The 20,113-nt window shown below is 42.7% G+C and overlaps 1 protein-coding gene across 4 annotated transcripts; it reads left to right on the top strand.

Moving 5' to 3' along the window:
- Nucleotides 1-680: 680 nt before the first annotated feature.
- fbrs (fibrosin) lies at nt 681-19,608 on the top strand. 4 transcript variants are annotated; one of them, XM_030400062.1, is made up of 18 exons: nt 681-2,621; nt 4,886-5,062; nt 5,418-5,444; nt 5,601-5,630; nt 6,558-6,606; nt 7,132-7,474; nt 7,610-7,845; nt 8,849-9,144; nt 9,259-9,303; nt 9,495-9,593; nt 10,528-10,596; nt 10,783-10,821; nt 11,244-11,315; nt 11,455-11,608; nt 12,780-12,860; nt 13,181-13,264; nt 16,048-16,264; nt 16,466-19,608. In XM_030400062.1, exons 1-18 carry the CDS (start codon nt 2,319-2,321, stop codon nt 18,177-18,179), a joined length of 4,035 nt encoding a protein of 1,344 aa, XP_030255922.1. In that variant the 5' UTR covers nt 681-2,318; the 3' UTR covers nt 18,180-19,608. The 4 variants fall into 4 exon arrangements, with proteins under 4 accessions (XP_030255922.1, XP_030255921.1, XP_030255924.1 ...); XM_030400061.1 differs by having other exon boundaries at nt 10,513-10,596; XM_030400064.1 differs by lacking the exon at nt 10,783-10,821.
- The last annotated feature ends 505 nt before the right edge of the window (nt 19,609-20,113 follow it).

The raw sequence follows: 20,113 nt of genomic DNA, 5'->3' as shown, positions 1-20,113 counted from the left end.
GCAGCTACAGTGAAGATTTCAGCTGTAAAACGGGTCTGAGTTACGTCTCCATCTACTTTAGCTGAGAATATCACCTGACTATCCATCAGCATGGAGGTGAGCAGATAATGACTTTAAAGCTGCACTATGTAGTTTTGGAGAAGAATTTTAATCACAAGAGAAAGATTTTTTGAATACCTAAATAAACAAATTCTTTGTTTTAATGACTGAATAAGATGAAAAAACAAACTGCCTTTCAAGGACAACACAATATCACACTGTTTTACTTGTTTATGTTTGGCGGACCCTGCCACTTTTCTAGCTTCAAACAGTGTTTTTGGGACCTTATTTTCCTCTGAGAACAGCTTGTTTATCTAGTTATGGAAAAAAATAAATGTTTCTGAGTTTAATATTGTTAATATTACAATTTTGAGTTTGAATTCCACTGAATGCCGCTTTAAAATGTGCCCTCACTGGATGTAAGGTGCTGAGACAACCCAGAAAGACACCGACAATGAAAACAGGAGCGTCCGCATATTTTTGGCCATATAATGAAAGTTTGACAGACAATAATGCTAATTCATCACATCTCAAATAATAACACGGTGGTTTCTAAGGCCTTGTTTGTTTATGAAATTGGGTTCTGTGGTTGTTTTTGTTAGAAATTTTTTTTTTTTTATGACAGACTTTTAAAAAAAACAAAAAGCCATCTGACATCTGGTGAGCTGAAAAACAACCGAGCACAGACTCTCCACATGGGGGCACTAAGCACAAGCAGAGCTGCCCACCAGCCAGTTTAGTGACCAACGAAGAAGAGTGGCGCACACAATGCACTGCACGGCTGAGAAGGGTTGTGTCTCCCTGATTTTCACGATAAATATCCAATTCAGTGGAAACTTGTGAAAGGGCAGCAGCGGAGCCGTTCGGTTTCTCTCCTCATTTATTTGCACACTGGATTTAGTGAGAATAACAAATCGTTGACCGGAAACGTCGGCGAGTGGTCCAACTAATCCTAAACATTGGATTACACAGTGAAGGCTGCATGAAGGAGCTGCCCAGCCCAACGGGGGCTTGGCCGACACCCTCGTTTATGGAAATCGACACCGAGGCTTTGATATGTGGGCCTTGAGTTTTTTCTTTATGATGGAGGTGGAACGACAGAAGAGTTTCGTATAAAGAAGCGAGATATCGTTATTTTTGGGCGATTGGTTGCGAAAAAGCCTCCCTATTCTTCCTGCTTCCCTTTAAAATACGGAAAGGTTGTTGCTTGTGGGCTAGCTGGCTAACAGCTGGATCGGCTAACGCTAGCTAGCCGGAGAGCTAACGTTACGTCTTTCTTTTGATGTGATGCGAATTCAACCATTACTATCGGCCATCAACATTTCGGCAGGAGGAAAATTTGTTCTCGTAGCTGCGGAAAATTAATTAGCTCAACATTGTAATGTCCGGCTTGTCAGTCTTTACAGACACGTTTTAAGAATATAGTTTTATTCTTAGGTCGCTGGCTGAATATATTGTACCGTATTGAGTTAGCCGTGTACATGCTAACCAAATGAGCAAAAGCTAATTGGCTGGAGTCAACACTGACCTAACGTTAGCTAGCATTAGCATTAACTACTTTAACTCAACCAGACAGCTAATTTTACTCCTTAGATTGCGAGTAATTCACGGCAGTTGTCATTAATAATACTTAACGTTTAACATCACGACGAAATGATGTCACGGCCCCCGGTGTTTTAACGTCGGATATATGGGTTGTTGGCCTTGCTAACTAGCTAACCGTGTAATTTTGCTAACAGGCAAATAAATTTGTCAGCGTGTGCAGAAATTTAGGAAATCCTGGACGTAAGAGTTGTATTGAGCAATGCCATTGTTGGCGTAATTTTCATTTTGAAATCCATCAAAGGGCGATTCGGCCTGCTTTGTCAGCGACACATCTAGACTTGTCTTTTTTGTTTACATGCGTATAACTTATGTGGTTGTCGGTTGAATTTCATGCTAGCTAGCTAATGTTAGCCGTATACGAGACACAATCTGCGATGTCCTGACATCTGTGTATGTTGTGGATGTTTTAAATTCCCATGTGGATCTTAGTTCGCGTTCAGATTCATTGAAATGACACTAAAATTTCGCCGAAAGAAAGGCACTGATGCCAATAGACTGTTGTCAAAGGACGGTAAATAATAGCCACTGGTTCCATTAACGCCATTTTAACAGGGCTCCCTGCGAGGGCCTGTGTGGTGGTGTTTTATTTGCGGTTCGGTGCCTTCCGCCGGACCGGGACTTGAATAAAGTGCCTTTGGTCTCACTGGAGTTACGAAAGGAGGTTCCGATTGAACATGGAGGGCCCGAGCCGAAGCACTGGATTCAGGCAGAGCCGACGGTCCCGTTCGCAGCGCGACAGGGAGCGGCGGAGGAGGAGAGTGAACCTGGCCGAGGAGCGGGCCACATCCCTGTCCTCAGGCTCCGACCGGGAGGCTTGCGGGACGAACAGTGTCCTGGGTCCCGGTGGTAGAGAATGCCGACCCGGGTTTGGGAGACACAGGCCGCCACGCCGGAGGAAGAGAGAGTCGGTGTCCTGCGAGGAAGACGTCATTGATGGCTTCGCTATTGCGAGCTTCATCAGCTTGGAGGCACTGGAGGTAAATGTCTGTGTTATTTACACCCAGTAATCAGCTGTCATTCATCTGACAATATTTATTTTCCACATGAGTTTAAAAACAGTGATGGATCACTCGACAGTGTAAGGTGGCAGGTAGTAGGTACAGCCCTTCCCTTTTTTAATTCAGTTGAATTGTTCAGAGAGGAAGAATTGAAACTTGGATGACTGGTGTTTGGGTTTTTTTCCCTCTTCCTCTCCATCACGTCAAATCAAGCCTTCTTGCTTCCAGCTAAAGGTGTGAAAGAGCTGCAGATTGAACTACTCAACTCTTGACACCATTCCTTGCATGAGGACAGCAATCCACTCAGGCCAAACCCCAAGGCATCCCTGTGATGGGTTCTGGAGAGGCCTCAATTATTCATGTTCTACTTCTTAGTGAGGTTGATGAGCTGCCAAATGGCTTATCTGGAAAAGAAATGGAAAAATTAATTCACAATAAAAACTGTAATTGTGTGTCTCTCATCTGCGGACATTGTGTAAGCACTTGGATACTTCAAATTCCTGACCCGCTCAAGTCAGTTGTCTATCCAGCACAACAGGTCGGAAATTGGTTAGTCAAGAGAAAATATTCTTTAACGTTAGTCAGTGAGCTTTCACCTCTGCATCAGGACAGGAAACCAAATTATTCGTTAGTGGACTTTGTTGTAAAACAGCTTTCTTCACACACACATACAGTTCCACTATTCCCCTGGGTAACTTGATTTCACATTCAAATGCAGTGAATGCTAAAACTGGTGGTCAGTAACTATCTGAAACTGCTACTAGAAAAAAGTAAACACAACAGGAAAAATGACAGTGTTACTGGTGGAATGTGGCAATTTCCTTTTCAGATTTCCTGCCTGAATTTATTAACGGCCTCTGCCTGCAGGTATTCTTGAAAAGATAATTTATAAAAAAAAAAAACGTTCTCCTAATTGGACAGACTGTGGCGACCATCATTTTGAGCTTTATTTAGTCTTTATTCGAAATGCAAGCATCTGTTTTAGCTACGTTATTTTTCTATTAAAAAAAACCCAAAACAACAGCATTAACTTCCAGGATCCAACCCTTCTATTAAGAGAGTAATTGACAATATGTGGCAGTTAAAGCAAAAAAAAAGTATGCATCAAATAAACAAGTGCATATAAAACGCCACAGCAACAACAACTTGTAATTTCAGGTGTTATCTCATTTGTATTCGTTTTATACATTTGACTTTATTATAGAGCCTGGTTAGCTTCTGTTGTCGGCCAATAGCAGCCTACATCGATATCAACGCATATGTTTTTCAACATGTGTCGATTTGAAAACCTTTTTTGTGGGAATTGTAATGCAGCAAAAGAGGCTTTGGCCATGCTCCCGGTATGCTAATGTCATTTTAGACAATAAAGTTTAGGGTTACATTTTTAAATATTCTGCCTTTGTTGCATATCTTTGACACAAGTGTTTGACAACCACAATTGAGCAACGATTGCAAAATATGTCAGTATCAATATCAGTATCTTCATCTGCCCCAGAAACCGACACTCTGTCAGGTTCTACTTTATTTGCCTCACCAACAGTTCCTCTTCCTTGTAGTTTAACTGACAACTTTTCTGTTGACAACTCTCCTTGGGTTTAGATAACCTCTTTGTACTCTTTGTATAAAAGTCAGCCGTTCCCAATCTTGTTAGTTTGTAACCTTGACTAGCCAAGCAACTGCAGCTTGCAACACAATTTATTATCATCACTTTATAAATCATTCAGTTTTAATTATTTTGAGTAGCCTGAGGAGGTAACACTATCCAGTACGTCACCAGAAAATAAAAAAACAGAAAGAAAATGGACATATTTTGCAGAGATCATTCTTCCTCTTATACAGCCATCCTGTTGTAATAGGTGTATCTTTCATTGTGGACATTTGACAGTTGTGTTTACTGTATTGTGTATTGTTTTGAATAGACTAAATATTAAAATCATCTGTGGGAACAAGTTTAAGACAACAAAACCCCAAAATGCCACCTCGAAACACACCTTATAATTGAGTCCACACGGGAACAGCTTAAGTAATAGTTTCATGCAGCCGCTCAATTGCATTGCATCATTCTGGTGTTCCTATTTTTGCCACCACTCAGAGTGGAAATTTTGCAGAAATTAGGTCTGTCAGGTTATTAATTTACGTGGACTTCGCCTGTGGTTTTTACCCTCGTGCACGCACATACACTCACCTATATTGGTAGACATTTAAACACACTAACATACATTTTTTTTATTCCTCCTTATCAGATGGACTGCTCTCTGAAGCCCAGTCAGCGCACTGATACGCATGTAAGGAGGAACAAGGGCAAGAGGGGGCCAGAGGAGAATGGTGGAGGGCCGCTGTCGGAGCCCGAGGAAGGAGCCCCGCACAGCTACTCCAGCAGCTGTTGGAAACCGAGTAGAAATAAGAGACGAAGGATAGAGGTGAACACATAAGTTATGACTCTGCTGAGCTTTGATGTTTTGGTCGGATGTGCCTTCATCCTGTAATGTGAGATGTCAAGCGATAATTGTCAATCAGATGGGTATGTTTACATTTCTGTGGTGCTGCTGCCTCGTATTTCCTGCAATTGAAAATGACCCTGTAAAACTGGTCGACAACACCTATCATTCAAGGGTGTTTCTGTTAATGCAGCAGAGCAGTGTGATTCCAAACAGCCAGGAGAGATCATTTAAAACAAGTTTGATGGCTATAAATCATAAACATTTTCCATTTACTCTCATTTAAAACGTATTAAAAACGAGTAGAGCTAATGTTGTGTGTTCTGTTTGTTCCTAGGGCCATCCTTTGGAGACTGGCTACATTGTAAGTTTATTTTGTAGTACTGGAGTGAACATGATGTTCTTGTGTATCAGTGTGTACACGCTCTGCAACCTTTCTGCAAACTGCTTTAAAACTGAACATTGTTCAAAATATTCCAAGATGGAAATCTGAATGTTTTCTCCCCCTGTCTTCTTTCAGTGTGACACAGAGAGTGATACAGGAGATAAGGTGTGTACCTTAATAACAGTTGTTATTTTATCAATATTAATCACAGGATTTTCTTACTAAGTAATGGGTGTGTGACAATTCTTGTCATAGTGTTTTCCAAGGGAAACAGAACAAGATAAACCCAAATTCTCTTTACATTTGTAAAGATTAGAGCTGGGTCTGAAAAAAACAGTGTTCTGATTCAAATCGATCTTAATTTTGATGATCTAATATTGATACATAAAACCCTGATTACAGCCTTTTTAATATGCCTTTCGCCTGAATGTAGTTCTTAAATTAACACCTGCCAATCCCCAAATGCGGGTAGATTTTTCTACTATTGCAAATCAGTCACTGAATGCTGCTACATTGTAAATGTTTGAACCACACAGTCATGTACTTAAAAACTATGCAGAGAGTCTCTACCATGGTAGTGTCGGGTCTCGCACACACAGCACAGGGACAAGGACTTCATGGTGTTTTCATATGCACGTCTCAGACTCAGAAATCTATAATTGAATGGCCCCAAAGGTTGTTCACAACAGGAAAGTTTTCTTTCTTTTCCTTTGTACAGGACCAAGTACAAATCTCAGTGCAAACATAAGTATTCATTAGTACTGCACCAGTTTAGAGGGCTCCTTGTACAATTTACATGATTAGTTCTTTCAGATTTCCTCTTATATCCAAGCAACACTGGTAGTCCAACTGAAATAGCCCTAACTGAATGGATATTGAATCGAATAAATGCCATGCAAGTCAGAATCAGATGTTTTTGGAAATCAGTGGCGATACCCAGCTCTACTGAAGATACTGAATGAATTTGCTGTGTTCAGTAATAGGCTGTCGCACATTATGTTAACTTGATTCGGTAGAAGAAATTACTGACTAATATGTTGAGTTTTCTTCAGCAGAAATTGAATTAAATCGTTGCTTTCTGTCCCCATCCAGGCCTCCGACAATGACATGGACCCAGTCTTCACAGTCAGTACAAGGAAAGGTACGAGCAATTCACTCTCGCCAACTTCTGCTTCACCTTCATGAAACAGTAAAGGTGTCAGTCAAAAGCCCTCATAAGCCTTTATTGAGATCTTATCAGAAAAGTAGTAAAGTATCAGGGTGAGTTTTCATACTTGTGTCATTCAGTTGGACACTGCTGCTGTTTTTAGTCAATAATCTACAAATATAAATGGATCAGAGCACACAACATACACTGTCCTGTTCAGTGTTATGACATGAAGGATCAGCTGGTGGGTTATACATGACATGGGTTTAGTTTTTTATGACATGTCAGATTCCATGCCTCAGTGTGTATCCTATGGTAAATTGGCCTTGGGTCTATTTCAGACCAGCCCTGACTGCCAGTATGTTTGATATGTGGATTTTGTTTTCAAAGTGTTTTTAGATCGGAATTTACTTTTTGGGGTTTGGCGTCTCTCTCTGTTGCATCTCTCACTCTTACTCGACACTGTGCTGCACTGTGCAGAACAAGACAAAATGCTGACTGATGTTCTCTCTTCCTTAGTTGTGGAGCCCACCCCCTCAAACATGGGCACCTCCGTGGGCAAAAGCTGCCCGCCTCTACCGGCCCGTTGTGGCGGTGTATCACGTTTGATGGTGACCCCGAGAGTATCTGGCCTGGAGCGGAGCCAGGAGAAAAGCTTGGAGCAGCATTTCCCAGAGCCTGTTTGTTCTTCTACCTCTTCTGTTCCCTTCTCTTGCCTGCCTTCCCGCGTCCCAGCCTCAGGCACGGTCCCCCGGCCCAGTCCGTTCAATGGCAACGGCGGGCGCCACAACGGCAGCCCCCCACTCTCCAAACCCAAACCCTTCCTCACTTTGCCTCCGCGATCTCACCCCAACTACAACAGGTATGGGGACCTTTATTACATCCTTTTTTTAAAGCAACGAATCCCATCTGGCTTGACTCTTTGAAAGAATTGTTTTGTGCTCTATGAATTGCAAACATGATTCATGATTCAAACTTTTGCTTTCTTTCTACTCAGGAGCAGCACCCCATCCAAACCTCCCTCATCTGCTTCAGCTGTTGCGTCTTCCTCATCCTCCATGCGTCCCCCGACTCCCTCCACAAGTGTGTCGCTGCCCTACATCAGGGGCTCAGGATCCTCAGGGCCCCTCCGACCCCCATCCCGAGCCAGTTCCGGGGCCCTGTTCACCTCCTCGCCTGGCCTGCCTCCCCCTCCACCTCTTCTACAAGGTCCTGCCAACTCAACTGCAGCAGGTACAGTTTGCTGAAACTCTGCTTCTCACGGCTTTTACGGTCTGTTGGTTTGTTTCAGCTGTTCATGGGAACACACTGACTAATATGTGACTAAAAAAAACAAAAGCCAGACTTCCTCTGGTGGCTGTCTGGGTTTAACTGGGTGTGTTGAGGAAGTTCTATATTGATGAACTCTGATCATATCAACACTCCTAGTTTTGCATTCCTTGTAAAGCAGAAGCTACGTGCTGCACTGTGTTGTTTGGTGTAAAGCTGCAACAAGGATCAATTTGTCGATTAGTTGCCAACTATTAGGATGATTTGATTGTTTTTCAAGAAAAAATGTCAAGCATTTGCTGGTGCATGCTTCTAAAAGTATTTGTTGCTTTTCTTTGTCATTTATAATTGTAAATGAAGAGTCTTTGAACCGGTGTTGGATAAAGAAGCAATTTGAAAATGTTACTTTGGGCTCTGGAAAATTTTAATGATTCATTCATTTCAGGCCAATGCTAAATTGGGAACTGCAAAACTCACAAAATGTGTACTTGTTTCTTTATCGCAGACATTGTACAAACTAATTATACTTTATAATGTGACAACTCTGAGGTGCAGATCTCGTTAGGTTTAGGCACAAAAACACTTGGTTAGGGTTAGAGGAAGATCATAGTTTGGATTAAAATGTGCACCCTCCAGAGATCTTTTGTGGTTCTTGAGTTATCATTTAGACGTGAACTATTTTTCACAATTTTTACAACGTTTGGCTAGATAAATCGGTTCTGACAATAATCCTTTATTGCGGCTCTAATTTAAAGACTGTATAAGTAGCACCTTATAAAATACAAATGCGTTATTCTTATTTCTGTCAAATTAATTTGAGCAGCTGTTAAACGGGCACTATGATGTGTTAACATTTGGCATATGTATTCTTTTTATAGCTGATCTGTTGTATCATTTGTTATGTAACCTTTCTATTATCAATAATTTGCTATATTAATTTTTTCTCCCTTTATGTTTAAACCCTCAGATCAGGAAATATTGCGGCATAACTTAAACTCCCACTTCTTGAACTCACAAGAGCGTGAGGGCAGACGCAGCGTCCCAGGGGCTGAAAACAATGCAGCAGCTGCGGGCCGCTCCACTCCCGGTGGTCCATCAGCATCGAGCTCGGCGCCGAGCTCGTCAGGCCGGTCGTCTCAGAACCAGCCCAGCATCCCGCCCCTGGCGTTCCAGTTCCATCAGCACAACCACCAGCACCAACACACGCATACGCACCAACATTTCACGCCCTTCCTGCACCCCACAGCCACCGCACCGCCTCTGGTGAGACGATCGCTGCTGCTATGCTGAACATCTGTGTCGTACTTGAAATTCCAGTGTGGCTGGAATGTGTTTTTATTGAGACGTTTTAACCCACGCATTGCTCTTGTCTTTTAGTTTGATAAATATCCCGGCAAAATGGACGGGCTGTACCGACACCCTGTGAGTACTTTGTGTAATCTTACTGATCATGTATGTGAAGACAATTAACAGCAGATTAAAGAATGAATAACAAGACAGAAGTCACATTTTAGCTCTGATTTAGATCCTGAAACGGGTCAAACAAGAACATTTTAAATGTGCGAAAAACAGCCTTGATTTAATTAACGGTTCCTGTGTCTGTGTCTTGGTAGTTCTTCCCACAATACCCACCGCCCTCAGTGCCGAGTATCCAGCCTGTGATTCCTCCCACTGGGCCTTTTAGCTCCTTGCAAGGAGCATTTCAGCCAAAGGTGAGAAACTCTCTTAACATCTTTATATTGCTGCTGCCTCCACATAGAACTTGTGAGCTTGTGGTTATTCCGTGAGAAGTCGTGGTGTTCAAGTGGTCAAGTCGTGAGAGAACGCTGCTGCAAGGCAACAGTGTCTTGAAGCAATGGAGGCAAACAATTTAGCAAACGGGTATCACGATGCAGGGAAAAACAATGGGATCATTGGGAATTCAGCATTATTCTCCCGACATACTATGAAATTAAAAGGAGAAACTATACTGCTTAAATTACAATATATCAGATCAGACTTGTTCCTTTGCGTCCATCAGACGTCATATTGACATGGACCAGAGTGACACACTGGAATTCCACTAATGAAAAATGTGTAATATATGAAAAAGTATGCATGTTTCTTAACAATTGGGACTTCCCAAATAAGGTAATAAACACTGAAGAGTAATTTAATGAGGAACACTGACCTTGTTACTTCTCACAGGGGTGTTAAAAGCCTCCATAATGACTCTACCTTTGTAAACTCCTTTCCCTGCTCAGTTCTGAGAAAGTGATTTCTGAATATGTTTTGATCTCATCTGCACTTGGCCCTCTTAGATGGAAGATTTAGACCACAAACTAGAGCTGCACAATTAATCGAAATATTATCACGCTGTGGCAAAATGCAGTTTCTAAATTGCAGAAGCTGCATTTTGTAAAATGTCTGACAAAACAGTGCAATCTTGTTCTCCAGATGTAGGAAAAATGTGTTTTATTGTTCACAGACCCCAACATTTAATGATTTATGTATTTTTTTATTTGCTGTGCAGCCCTAGTGAAAACACACAAAGAGTGGCATTGAAAATTAAAAGAATAATGTCCGATGTCAATCACTTGTAGATTTTTAGATCAGTAGGTTGTGGCTGATGTGTTGTGCTGTGTGTGACAGCCTCTTGTCCCTCAGGGAACGGGTCCTGATATAAGCGCACGTCTTGGGGTTGTGCCTCACCACCTGCAGCCCAAAGACCCAAGGGTAAGGACAACATGCTCACTTAGACCCTCATCATTACTCTAGAAGTAGTTGCATAAAACTGTATGTTAGGGGAGGTTGTGCTGCAACATGGGCCTAGTCAGTGCAGTAAAAGAGTGCAACACTACTCCTGATAAAGAGTGAGATATGTTGATTTAAAAGTGGTTTCACACTTCTGTTCTCTTGTAGCTAACTGATCCATTTGGGACATCGTTGAAAATCAGTAATGTAAGAAAAAACAGATGTTTCTGAATCCCTTGGCTCCTTAAAACCTTCAGCCTGTTTTTACTTTCTCACTGCTTCACTCGCTCTTTGCACTAATCTCACTAGTGATCTTGACTGCTACTGGTCTATTCTCTGCCCTTGCACACCCAGTTAGATATTTCAGACCCAGAAATTACCCCGTGTATAATGTATGTGATTTTCTCGTATCCCTGCTTATGCATCTTTCACTGACTTTTTTTTTATTTTCTCAAGCTTATACTGAGCTCTAACGAGTAACCTCATCTCCAGCTGGGAAACCCCAAGCTTGTGTAGAGGCTAGACGAGATATTTAACACCAGGAAGAGCATCTGACTCTGTGTGCAAAGGCTTTAAAGTTGTACATGGAGCAACAAAAGTAAACCTCTGTGATTTTATGTCCTGTGCAGAAACCAGGAAAATGGTGTGCTATGCATGTATATGTGGCCTGGATGATTCTAAGCCATCAGAGAAAAGTAAAGGTACGTGCTTGTAATTGAAGTCATATTTTGTAAATTAAATGATTGTAAATCCAGTTTGATGTTGAGAGAAAGAATTCCTAAAGTTGTTACACCCCAGTGAAATATTTAGACAGTCAACTGTTTTATGTTCCCTTTGCAGCTGATGCAGGCTGATCCTCACAAGTTGGACTTCCGTAGTGAACTGCTGGCCCGTCTTCCTGGTGCTGGGGGACTGGGACCCCTGGGGCCCATGGGAGGAGCCCTTCCTCCCACTCATGATCTGACCAGACCTCCCAGTCTGTTCTCAGCTACAGGTGCATGTCTTAACATGTTTGTCTCTCAAAATGGGAATATATTTATTTCTGCAAGTTGCCTAAGGGGCCAGACACCCAAAATTGGCAGCAAATAATTAATAGCGATTAAAGCCTAGCTGTTGCACTGCCTTGCGTCACCTGTTAGGGCCAACCAGCTCTCTTCAAGAGAGAAAACAGCTCCGCAAATAAACAAACCATTGTTATGGTAAAGCAGCGTTTTTGACACCACTCTTGCTATTATAGCCACTTCTAATTGAGAATATGTCTGAAAAAAATATTGCAAATGGTACGGCTGAAGAGGTGGAGTTGGAAAAATAAGGAGGAAGCTGCACTTAATGGGTGATATCATGGATATTACAGCAACAGGCTCAAGGGACTTAACCGAGCGGTTTCGCTCAGAGGTGTCCCTGCCTACGATTTTACTTGCTCAATCAGCCAAAACGGCGCTAACAAGGGCTGACTAGTGGCAACGGTGCGAGACGCAGCACAACAACGAGGGCAACAGACTCTCACTGACAGCCCCGACATTGGCTGACAGCCGGCCGTTGGCTGGATGTGTCGGCGCCCTAAAGAGTTATAGAGTTCTGCATGACCAGTAGATGGTATTCAAGCTGTCTGAGCAATTTTTACCTCCACCAAGGTTATATTTGCGCCTGTGTCTGTTTGTTGATTAGTTTGTCAGCAGGATTACACAAAAACAGCTGAGCGGATTTTCACAAAACTTGGAATAGACTCAGCCCAGAATAGACCCCCATTAGCTTTTTGGCCATTTTTGTTAAATTCTCGGAGAGTAATGCATGGATCTTGATGCAGAATAATAGGCATATTTCGGTGGCTGGTATCTACGAGTACAATTTCATGTGGATCCTCGTAAAAATCCGAATAGGCTTGATTGAATTAAAGGGGACTGTTGGGCCCTTGGGGAGGTAAGCGCTCCACTGAGTGCCATTCTAGTTTCATATTAGTCTTGATATTCTCATAAAGAACTCATCAATTCCTTCTTTACCACCTATCGTTGGTTCCTCTTTGATCTGTCCTGTCCTCACATCCCTGAGGTTTGACAATCTTGCTATCTTGAGTCACAGCATGAAAAGTGTGAGTAGTTTGAGGCCCCTGATTTGATTATTTGTGACATTTTTTTTTTTCCTTTTGCTACTACTTCTTTCCCCAGGGCCAGTCAATCCGTCCTCAACTCCTTTCATCTCTCCATCGACACCCCACTCATCCTTCCTCACACCGACTGCACACTTGGGTAAGAGCAGCTTCTATGTGTCACTTTGATTTACCCACTAAAGATTTGACCTTCATTTATATTTATTTAAGTATCTTCAAGGTAATTTACATATTTATTGTCGGTAGCGTTTCCATCACTATTAGTTCAATGTTAAGTGTAATTAATTTAGCTACAATTGGGATGCATTAAAACTGTTATCGCACAGAATTTTTGGTCCTTGTGTCCACGTTGTGTGGATTGTCTGACTGGGGATGTTTTAGAAGTTTCAATTTAGCTTTAGGCAATGAATAGTTATATCACCTCAGTATTTCTGACATTAATCTGTGTTTGTGTTTTAGATCCATATGGACGATCCCCACCCTTTACCCCACTGGGAGCCCTCGGTTCTGGTGCCTTTGGAGGACTTGGCAGCCCAACACTGGGTCAGTCTCTTCTCTTTTCTTGAAAAACGAGGCGTCAAGGGTCGATTCAGATATTTGCCCGGACAAGGGGGCATCTCCACTTGTTTTAAAGTGTCTGATTGTATGTAAGCTTATGAGAAACTGACCTTACTTCTCATTTGATATATTACCTCACAGTTTTCTAATCAGTTTATGGACTTGTGGCGAAACCACAGCGTCTCCTCAGGATGTCAGTCAGATCTAGACAGGATATCCTCCTCAGTTCCACGGTCGTTTCCAAAAATGGTCACTTCTTGCTCCTAATAACCAAGATGGCCATGATCATAATTTCCCTAACACAAGACTTAAAAACGGCCGTCCACAAACAAATAGTTTACATCAAAGAGAAGGAAAAAATAATATCTTACATGCCTAAAGGAGAAACCCGCTGTTTCCCAGCAGTTCTTTGGATCAGCATCAACAATCAGCCAAAGTAAGTTGGAAAATATTGGCACATCTACAAACCACCAAGATGATGCATCTCTGGTTCAGCGAAGCCCCCCTGCATTGCCACTCCTGCTGTGTCACCAGACTGACCTTGTTAAAAATAATTAGGGGGCTGTGTTTTTGCTTGCAGGGCTTAAGGTAGCCTTATTGGATGTTGTAATCATCCCTCCTCTCGAAAGTGGCCACAAAGTGATCCCTTCCTCATGTGAAAATCCACAGTTCTCTTTCAGTTCAAAATGCATTCTGAAGTGCATTTGACACAGAGTGAGCTGTTGCAATTGGACAAAGCAAGCCGGGGGCCTTCTTCCTGTCTGTCTTGTGAAGGTTTAAAAGTGGTTTTGTTTGCATACCTAGATGCAACCACCAGGAAGTGTCAACCTGCCACCTCTCAGCAAGGAAATGCTGTTTTTAAAAAACACACTGAGGGAATTATATACTAAGAAGATATTTAACTTACTCTTTCTTTCCATCTCAGACTGTTCTTATATTGGCTTTGGCTGAACTTAGAAATACTTTAATGCACAGAATACTGTGGATTTTGTTCCCCATTTATTAAGATATATTGCACAAGGAACGGATGATGGCGTGGCAAGTTTGGACAGGAGGAATAATTTTAGCAACTAATTAATAAGCTTAGGTGTGGCACCTGATCACTGCATCAAGACAGACTTGAAAAATCCAAACCAGTCTTTTAGGTCACAACTTATGGTAGACGCAGTGAGGCCCAGTAATACTCACGTTAAAGAGTGTGTGTATTACTTTGAACCTGTGAAATGTTGACTAAGATTGAGAGAGGATACAATGTTTGTGGGTGGAAAACAATTTCTACATTCATCATTCACCATTCATAATGAAATACGCAATGTTTTTATTTGTAGAAATTGGTTACACATCTGTCTCAGGAGGCAGTAATGTAAAACACACAAATTGGCACACACACTTACTGTGAATGGAGCTCCTCTCTACAACAGAAAAGATGTTTGTCATTGTTTCAGAAACAACGAAACACAGTTTTGTGTTTCTCTGCTAATTTAAAACGATGATGAGCTTGTTGTGGCTCCTTGAGTCCGCACATATCCTGGCCGACAACAGAACAGACCTGGCACGTGGAGTGCAGTGCAATTTACACTAAGGCTTTAGTTTCTTGCAAAACAGACTCGTCCATAACAATTCTGACTTCTTTGTTTGCGGAAGTCTTCATTGTGAGCAATAAAAAGAAAATAATTAGTGGATAGTGACTAAATGAAACTCCTAATAGCATAGTTTATTTTAATTCAAACACAACTGACATTTCACTCTTCTCAGAAATCTTTGACTATCTGTAAAAAGATTAAAAAAAAAACAAAAAAACTATTGTGCTGAACTTGTGAGGAACTGAGATCTGGTTCTAATGAAGTCTACAGTCATAAAATACATGTTGGGGCTTTAACACAGCTTGTGATGATTCCCTCTTCCTGTCTTTTCTACTACCAGAGCAGCTTTGATCTGTTCTTGGCTTTGGTGTTCTTTGAGTTCTTTAAGAAATCCCGTTGCCAGCATTTGTAGTTTGATGCCAGTAATCAAAACAATACCTTCATTGTTACATTGCTTGTATCACCATCAATTTCCAGATAAGAGTTCATAAAAGCATCAGATGTATAACTTTCAATGCTTTTTTTGATTTACACTAATTATTCTGACTAATTATAAGCAGTGTAAAATTTACAACAAACACTCGTCGAAGTAACTTTTGCTTCCTGACAGTTTTTGTTGTTCCCAAAGTGTGTTTATTAAGCAAGTTTTTTCAGATGAAATACCCAGCTCGGCTTCCACGTCTGAGCAAGATAAGGCATTTGTTTGTCATCACTCTCTGCTGTCCTCCTTTAGTGCTTTTCGTCCCTGACAACTACAGCTCAGCGATCACTGTCAGAAACTTGCTGTGATTGCCTGTCATTGATATACTTGGAACAAAATTGGATGCATCAACTTGGGTAGATGTTAAGGCTGAAAGCAGTCCAAATAAAAGTCCATCAGGAAAGCACGGATTAAACAGTTATGTCCAATTGAAAGAAAATGGGTCTTTTATTAGTTGGTATTTAAAAGTCAAACAATAAAGATACAGATATAGTTGGATAAACACTAAATGTCCCTCCTATGTTTCTGCTCCAACAGACTCCCACCCCAACTGCACTTTAGTGAATGAATTTCATTAGAATTACATGCATATAAAGATGAAATAAATGTCCCAGATTAAAAAAAATAAATAGTAGGAATTGCAGTTTTGATGTTCCCATTGCCCACCTTGCTGTGTTCTAATAAAACATTTGTGTTTCATCCAGCGAGCTCTGTGTTTGGCCCCAAAGATTCACCAGCTAATGTGGTTGGAGGCATGCCCAACCCCAACCATCACGACCCATGGAACCGTCTGCACGGTGGTCCGTCTGGGTTGCCTGCTGGCCCCAGCTGGGCGAAGGGGGCAGACAAACGGGACGAGAGGGATAGAGGGAAGGAAGGCGAGAGGAGAGACATCCCCCACATCAAGGATGAAAAGGACAGGTATGGTTTCAGCACTGGCTTTAAATTTAAAGAAATAGCTTGGGTTCTTAGTTTGTAATCAGTAACCACTTTAATACACTGTAATTGTATAATAACGGTCTCAAAATGTACTTGTAAAATCTGTAATTACAGGGATACATGTAAGGGCTGGTATGACTGTTTTTCCATTATGTAACTGTTGTGCACATTGTTGTTTTGCAGAGACAATATGCTGTATGGCCGACAACCTGTGAGAATGTCTCCAGTTGCCCCCTCCTTCAAGCCCCGCAGTAGCACCCCAGTTTCCCACATTAACGGCCACAGCAGTTCCCTGGGAGGCAGCAGTGGGCCTGTTGAGGACCTGACACGCAGCCTAAGCAGAGACAGAGACAGAGACAGAGACCGTGAGCGAGACAGAGATGGAGATAAGAGGCCGCTGCCAACAGTGTCTTCACGGGGGCCACCGCTTGGTTCTTCAACTTTAGTAGCAGACAGGGACAGACCACGGTCTTCTTCATCTTCTGCGCTCACCACTCCCCCACCCTCCAGCCGCTCAGCCCCATCTCCCTTGGACCTTTACCCCCGCCCAATGGCCCCGACAACACACAGCCTCCACAACGAACCCTCACACTCCCAAAGAGACAGCAACCTCCCTTCTTCCTCTGCAGGTTCTGCCTCTGTCAATACTTTGTCTCAGGCCAAGAAGTCTGATCGGACCACAACACCCGTCTCCAAACCTCCCCTGCTTCTCCCGCCGGTTAAAGTCAAAGTGGAGCGAAAAGAGGAGCCAGAACATATCCCCATCACCCTGCCTCCTCCCCCAGCACTCGGCCACAGCTTCGATCGCCCCAACAGCCATCCAAACCACCCTAGCTCTGGTACACCTTCTTCTTCCTCTTTATCACTTACCCCCACTCCTGGTGTTCCCCTCATGCAACACGCGCAACACGCGCAACACGCACAACATGCGCAACATGCACAACATGCACAACACGCACAACACGCACAACACGCACAGCACTCACAACACACACAACACACACAACACAATCACCCTCCTCCTCACCAACACCTTTCCCTGCTGGACCGCTCCAGGGCCATTGAAGCATATCTGGGGAGCACAGCAGGTGCCGGGTTGGTAATGGGTCCAGGAGGAGAACGTTTCGCCCATGGTTCAGGACAAGGGCCACATCAGGGTCCACACAGTTACACTTGGGACCCCTGGAGGGAGATTGCGGCTCATCAGCAACATCAGCATCGCAGGGAGGCTTTGGCACTTCGGGACCCTCACCTAGCGCTTCGATCCGATCCACATCTGGCACGACTGCTCCAGCATCAGCGCCTTCTGGAGGCAGAGAGGGTTGCAGCTGTAGCAGCTGCAGCCGCAGCAGCGGGCCCTCACCACCCTCCACCATCTACCTCTGCTGCCTCCACCTCTGCTGTCCGCCAGGAGTTCGGCCTAATGGCTCATCATTTTGAACGCTCTCCTCACCTCGGACCCCCAGGAGGAGGACTGATTGACGAAGAGCAGCGTGCCCAGATCCTGAGGGAAGACTTTGAGCGGGCTCGCTATTTTGGGATGCACCCACACCTCCCTCCTGGCGCTCATTTCTCAAGCCCCTCGCATGCTGCTACTGCCGCTCACTTGGAGCTCCACCCTGGCCTTCTCTCCCACTCGCTCCCCCATGGAGCCTCTCCTTCCCAGAACCATGCTGGCCTCTATGCCCGTCTAGGCCCACTGAACCCACACCACGTGCCCAACGGCATCCTGGCAAAAACCCCTGCAGGCTTGGTGGGAGCTCTGGCAATGGGGGCACCGCCTCCACTCATTCCGTCCATCACCAGCCGGTCGTCCACGCCTCCCCGCAGCTCTAGACTTGCAGGGCCAGGTGAGCTGGCACTGTACAGCGCCCACAAAGACGGAGAGTCCAGATAGTACAGGGGCAACACTGGAGGAGATTAAGGGAAATGTCAGGATCACTGTGCTGCTCTCAACCTGCCCCTTTTTCCTCTTGCAGACTGCTAAACCCTGCCCTTCCATTAACACAACCAAACCAGCTCTTGTCCCCCAAAAAAGGGTAACAGTGACTGGCTAGAGGTGATGGTAGGGAGGGAAATGCAAGACTTGGAATATGCGCAATGGTTCTATCAGTGCAATTTAAAGGTACATGGTTTCTGTGCATCCTTGGTGTATTTTTTATTTTATACTGGCTGTTGGTTATTACAGTAGTCAATTTGGAAAGCTGTATGAAGAGGCAGAGGACAGCTTTTTTCATTTGTCAGGTGAATTTTGATCCATGCTTTTGAGCAAGCCTTTTCCGGGTGGATTGGAAATGACTTCCAGAGGGATGTACACTGTGAAAACATGTCCAGGGTTCATCCTCAAGCTTGGTTAGCTTAATGGGATATTGTAAAGCCCTCCTCACCATAAATCAACCCTGATTAGGTATTGTGGATGAGGGTCTTTAGAAAACACAGTGGTAAAGTGGTGCTTTCTGTTCTGTCTTTGTATCTTTTTGTCACTGTAAAAAAGACAAATTACTGATGAGAGCATTTGATGGAGATCGTTAAGCATCGCACCTCAAGTTTCCTGCTTTACCCAAAAATCTAAACCCAAACCCTCAGCTCCACTGAAAATGAGATTCAACCTTTTTTTGGCTTGTTTGTTTTTTTGTTTTCCAAAGGATGAATGGCGAAAAATGAACTGTGCTACACTGTGTGAGTGAACACAGTGTTTTAGAGCTTCCTGTAACTTTTTCCCAGTCTCCTCTTGACTATATGTGCAGGACCAGATTATAGTAGTCTAGAGAAATTGCCTTTGTAATTATTATTCTTAACATTAATTATCTTCTATAATAATAAATATATTCACTGTTATGTTATTTGTCTTTGTTTCGGGTATCAACCAGTACTCTCTCCCCAGGTAGTAATCTCTTTCAAATCATGCAAAAGACAAAGCAAAAGGCGCGCTTCACAGAACTTCTAATGGTCGTGAACATTAAGCCGTATCCATTGCAACCTCTGGCCTCTTCAAGGATCTCGCCCATGACTTCATTACGCTGAGAGGGAGGTTCGCCTGTGTGTCATTGGTTGTGTGTTATATCCATTCGGGACTATGGGAGCCTTGTACATTGAACTGTCGAGTTGTTTCATCAACAAGAATAAGTTATATACATGGAAAAGTGGGACATCTGCTGACGAACTGAAAAAAAAAAAATATATGTACTTGTGTCAAAAGACAGCTAGACAGTGGGTATCCTGAGAGGGAAAAGACTGGGTCGATTATTTTAATATGACCATTTTATACCTTTCAAACCCCTCCCCTAGAGACCACAAAGATTAATTATTAAATGAATTGTTGTTTACTCTGTTGTGTGGGTCTTTTGTTCCGAGTCTTTTGATATTAGGCATGCAAGTATTATTTTCATTACTGATACATCTGCCGATTCCTTTCTCGATTAACTGGTTGTTACATAAAATCACATCAACATTTTTCAAAGACCAAGCTGGTCTGGTTCCTTTGTCTGATCAAAGGTAAAAATATATTGAGTTTAGTATTTGAGAAGATAAAAAAAATATTCAGCACATATTTACATTTAAGAAGCTCTTACCAGTGATTTTTTTTGGCCATTTTGATATAATCAACTAATTGTTTCAACTTTATTAAATGGGACTTTTTATACTTAATATCTCAGCTGAAACACCTTCTATAAAATTATGACAAGTTATCATTGACATTAGAATGCATTTCTATGAAATAAATGAAATGTTGAGGCACCTGTCATAATAATAATCCTGCATTTAAAGGAAATGAGCAGGAAAGTACTCCACTTACTTTCTCTAGGCTTCTAATACTAATAATGAGGTAGT

Source organism: Sparus aurata, chromosome 20 (assembly GCF_900880675.1).
Source record: "Sparus aurata chromosome 20, fSpaAur1.1, whole genome shotgun sequence".
Lineage (NCBI taxonomy): Eukaryota > Metazoa > Chordata > Actinopteri > Spariformes > Sparidae > Sparus > Sparus aurata.
Note: the sequence above shows the minus strand (reverse complement) of the source record. Positions and strands in the feature narration are given on the sequence as shown.

Bases quoted from the DNA above. Each gene is read 5' to 3' on its own strand.
- fbrs (XM_030400061.1), top strand. From the start codon at position 2,319: ATGGAGGGCCCGAGCCGAAGCACTGGATTCAGGCAGAGCCGACGGTCC. The intron at 7,475-7,609 runs GTATGGGGACCT...CTTTCTACTCAG, and splicing joins TCTCACCCCAACTACAACAG to GAGCAGCACCCCATCCAAAC. The intron at 7,846-8,848 runs GTACAGTTTGCT...TTAAACCCTCAG, and splicing joins TGCCAACTCAACTGCAGCAG to ATCAGGAAATATTGCGGCAT.